The 4,540-nt window shown below is 51.4% G+C and overlaps 1 protein-coding gene across 1 annotated transcript in view; it reads right to left on the bottom strand.

Moving 5' to 3' along the window:
• The window catches only part of cavin2a (caveolae associated protein 2a), a gene marked incomplete at its 5' end in the record, with an annotated part of 50,697 nt that extends 46,157 nt beyond the window's left edge, over nt 1-4,540 (bottom strand). Inside the window, 2 exons of the mRNA XM_079563595.1 lie at nt 4,117-4,203; nt 4,388-4,540. Of these exons, the coding sequence (XP_079419721.1) occupies nt 4,117-4,203; nt 4,388-4,540 (240 nt within the window). The remainder of the gene's footprint in view (nt 1-4,116; nt 4,204-4,387) is intronic.

Raw genomic sequence — 4,540 nt, forward strand, 5'->3', positions numbered from 1 at the left:
AGGACAGATCTGGGAGAGGACAGATCTGGGGGAGGACAGATCTGGGGGAGGACAGATCTGGGAGAGGACAGATCTGGGGGGAGGACAGATCTGGGGGAGGACAGATCTGGGAGAGGACAGATCTGGGGGAGGACAGATCTGGGGGAGGACAGATCTGGGGGAGGACAGATCTGGGAGAGGACAGATCTGGGGAGGACAGATCTGGGGGAGGACAGATCTGGGAGAGGACAGATCTGGGAGAGGACAGATCTGGGAGAGGACAGATCTGGGGAAGGACAGATCTGGGGGAGGACAGATCTGGGAGAGGACAGATCTGGGAGGACAGATCTGGGAGAGGACAGATCTGGGGGAGGACAGATCTGGGAGAGGACAGATCTGGGAGAGGACAGATCTGGGGGAGGACAGATCTGGGGGAGGACAGATCTGGGGGAGGACAGATCTGTTGGAGGAGGACAGATCTGGGAGAGGACAGATCTGGGAGAGGACAGATCTGAGAGAGAGAGGACAGATCTGGGGGAGGACAGATCTGGGAGAGGACAGATCTGGGAGAGGACAGATCTGAGAGAGGACAGATCTGAGAGAGGACAGATCTGAGAGAGGACAGATCTGAGAGAGGACAGATCTGGGAGAGAGAGGACAGATCTGGGGGAGGACAGATCTGGGGGAGGACAGATCTGGGGGAGGACAGATCTGGGGGAGGAGGACAGATCTGGGAGAGGACAGATCTGGGAGAGGACAGATCTGGGGGAGGACAGATCTGGGAGAGGACAGATCTGGGGGAGGACAGATCTGGGAGAGGACAGATCTGGGAGAGGACAGATCTGGGGGAGGACAGATCTGGGAGAGGACAGATCTGGGGGAGGACAGATCTGAGAGAGGACAGATCTGGGAGAGGACAGATCTGGGGGAGGACAGATCTGGGAGAGGACAGATCTGGGGGAGGACAGATCTGGGAGAGGACAGATCTGGGAGAGGACAGATCTGGGGGAGGGACAGATCTGGGAGAGGACAGATCTGGGGGAGGAGGACAGATCTGGGAGAGGACAGATCTGGGAGAGGACAGATCTGGGGGAGGACAGATCTGGGAGAGGACAGATCTGGGGGAGGACAGATCTGGGAGAGGAGGACAGATCTGGGAGAGGACAGATCTGGGAGAGGACAGATCTGGGGGAGGACAGATCTGAGAGAGGACAGATCTGGGGGAGGACAGATCTGAGAGAGGACAGATCTGGGGGAGGACAGATCTGGGGGAGGACAGATCTGGGGGGAGGACAGATCTGGGGGAGGACAGATCTGGGAGAGGACAGATCTGAGAGAGGACAGATCTGGGGGAGGACAGATCTGAGAGAGGACAGATCTGGGGGAGGACAGATCTGGGGGAGGACAGATCTGGGGGGAGGACAGATCTGGGGGAGGACAGATCTGGGGGAGGACAGATCTGGGGGAGGACAGATCTGGGGGGAGGACAGATCTGGGGGAGGACAGATCTGGGAGAGGACAGATCTGAGAGAGGACAGATCTGGGAGAGGACAGATCTGGGAGAGGACAGATCTGGGGGAGAGAGGACAGATCTGGGAGAGGACAGATCTGGGAGAGGACAGATCTGGGGGAGGACAGATCTGAGAGAGGACAGATCTGGGAGAGGACAGATCTGGGGGAGGACAGATCTGAGAGAGGACAGATCTGAGAGAGGACAGATCTGGGAGAGGACAGATCTGGGGGAGGACAGATCTGGGAGAGGACAGATCTGAGGGAGGACAGATCTGAAGGAGGACAGATCTGAAGGAGGACAGATCTGAGAGAGGACAGATCTGAAGGAGGACAGATCTGGGGGAGGACAGATCTGGGAGAGGACAGATCTGGGGGAGGACAGATCTGGGGGAGGACAGATCTGGGGGGGGACAGATCTGGGGGAGGACAGATCTGAAGGAGGACAGATCTGGGGGAGGACAGATCTGGGGGAGGACAGATCTGGGGGAGGACAGATCTGGGGGAGGACAGATCTGAGAGAGGACAGATCTGGGAGAGGGACAGATCTGGGAGAGGACAGATCTGGGGGAGGACAGATCTGGGGGAGGACAGATCTGGGAGAGGACAGATCTGGAGGAGGACAGATCTGGGGGAGGACAGATCTGCTTGGTTCATTCCCAGGACCTCTGACTTGGCTCGTGCTCCTCTGTCATTTCCACCTCCCTCTGTCTCTTCTATTGTTTCAGCCTGGTCCACGTGTCTCCGTCCCTGAGGTTTGTCTTTCCTCTCAGATAGAGCAGATCTGGGTGGAGGAGGAAGGACAGCGAGAGTGAAAACACAGTCCAGTATGGGCTCCTCTCCGGCTCCTCAGCACAGAGCGTCTTTATGCCCAGTTTAGACGTGTTTACGGCGAGCGGAACATTCAGATCAGACTCACACTCAGAACTCGCTCAGTACAGTCGTAAACACGGGCCTCGTCCTGACCTCTGACCCCCGCCTGAACCTCTGACCCCCGCCTGACCTCTGACCCCGCTTGAACCTCTGACCCCCGCCTGAACCTCTGACCCCCGCCTGAACCTCTGACCCCCGCCTGAACCTCTGACCCCCGCCTGAACCTCTGACCCCCGCCTGAACCTCTGACCCCGCCTGAACCTCTGACCCCCGCCTGAACCTCTGACCCCGCCTGAACCGAGCCAGTGTAACACCTCATTTGAAAGCTAAGACTTACAAAACTCATCTAAACAGATCTTAGGTTAACCTCTTACCTCCCGCCTGAACCGAGAGCATTTTCTCCAGTTCAGCTTTACCCAAATCCTGTAGGCCAGTGTGACGCCTCATTTGAAAGCTAAGACCTACAAAACTCATCTAAAAGGATCTTTTTCCTCACGTCATCAGATTTTTTTCCCATCATTTTTTGAGGGGTTTTCAACTAATTTTTGTAACTTTTTTGTAATTTTTTTGTCACTTTTCGTCATTTTTTTGTCTTTTTGTCAATTTTCTTGTCCATTTTTTGTCCGTTTTTTGTTATCATTGTTTTCGTCTCAGTTCTGTCGCTATTTTCTCACATTTTTTCCAGAAGCTTTTGGATTGGGGTAAAGCCAAACTGGAGAAAATGTGCTTGGTTCAGGTGGGAGTTAAGGGGTTAAAAAAGAGGACATCAGGACAAAAACAAGACTAAAATTCAACTAAATTAGGGCATGTTTATCAAAAATCAAAAAGTTCTGTTCTTTGTTTTTGGATGTCTGGATCAGTCCGATAATGACTTTAGGATGTTGTGAGATGGAAATTGCCTCACTTAATATCGTGAAATAATGTTTTTTTGTGTTTACATACACTTTATAAAAGACACATTTGCATTTTTTTCCCTCACTGTCTGAAATGAAACCAGAATTAACTTAAGCATTTTTAGGTCAACTAGAATTTAAAAAAATATTTTTATTTGTCAAATGTCAGAAGAATGTGAGATAGAATTTTTAAGAAATGTTTTTGTTACTTTTTATAAAGTCAGAAGTTTACATACAAGATTACTTTACCTTAAAACAGTTGTTAAAGGAACAGGCCACCATTTTCCATACTGAGATCTGTTCTTACCTGAGCTTAGACGAGTTGATGTGTACCTGTCTGGTCTTTGTGTGTGCTCAGTCACACAAAGATGTTGTTTGCATTTGGCCTCTCCCAGTGTATTCCTATGGCTCCAAACGGGGTGAAGTCAGAAGTGACCGAGCTCTTCCACAAAGACCAGACAGACCATACGTGACCTCACGTGTTCCTCCTGACCGGAGCTCAGGATCCAGCACAAACGTGACTTCACGTGTTCCTCCTGGTACGGCCTGACTCTGACAACACGGGAGTTTGTTTAAGTGCAGATAGTGGAGCCGGCGCCGTCTCCACGTAAAGACCAAGTTCATGGAAAGATCAGACGCTCTGCAGCTGCTCCGGTGGACCACAGAGACATCTATACTTCACCTGAAATATGTACTTCACCTGAAATATATACTTCACCTGAAACATATACTTCACCTGGAGAAACATATACTTCACCTGGAGAAATATATACTTCACCTGGAGAAACATATACTTCACCTGGAGAAATATATACTTCACCTGGAGAAACATATACTTCACCTGGAGAAATATATACTTTACCTGGAGAAACATATACTTCACCTGGAGATACTTCACCTGGAGAAACATATACTTCACCTGGAGATACTTCCCCTGGAGATACTTCACCTGGAGGAAACACGAACGTTAAAGCCATGTAGACGTCCGTGGTCGTGTTTGTGAAGGTGCAGGAATGACCCAGGCTCTTGTTGTAGCGACCGACCACCACAACACTCTCCTTCAAACCTCAGTGTGAACGAACTCTCTGAAAACATAAACCTCTGACCTCACCGTGACCTCACTGTGACCTCACTGTGACCCCGCCCCCCAGTGAGGACCGTGTGGACTGAGCCTGTTTCCTGTCCCTCCCTTTGCTCCGCTCACTGGAGTTTTTCCGTAGGTTTGTGGAGAAGGAGACGTCCACAGAGACTCGGACGCTTCCTCCTGCAGACTGACCCCGGATCAT

Source organism: Gobius niger (genome assembly GCF_951799975.1).
Source record: "Gobius niger genome assembly, chromosome: 9".
NCBI lineage: Eukaryota > Metazoa > Chordata > Actinopteri > Gobiiformes > Gobiidae > Gobius > Gobius niger.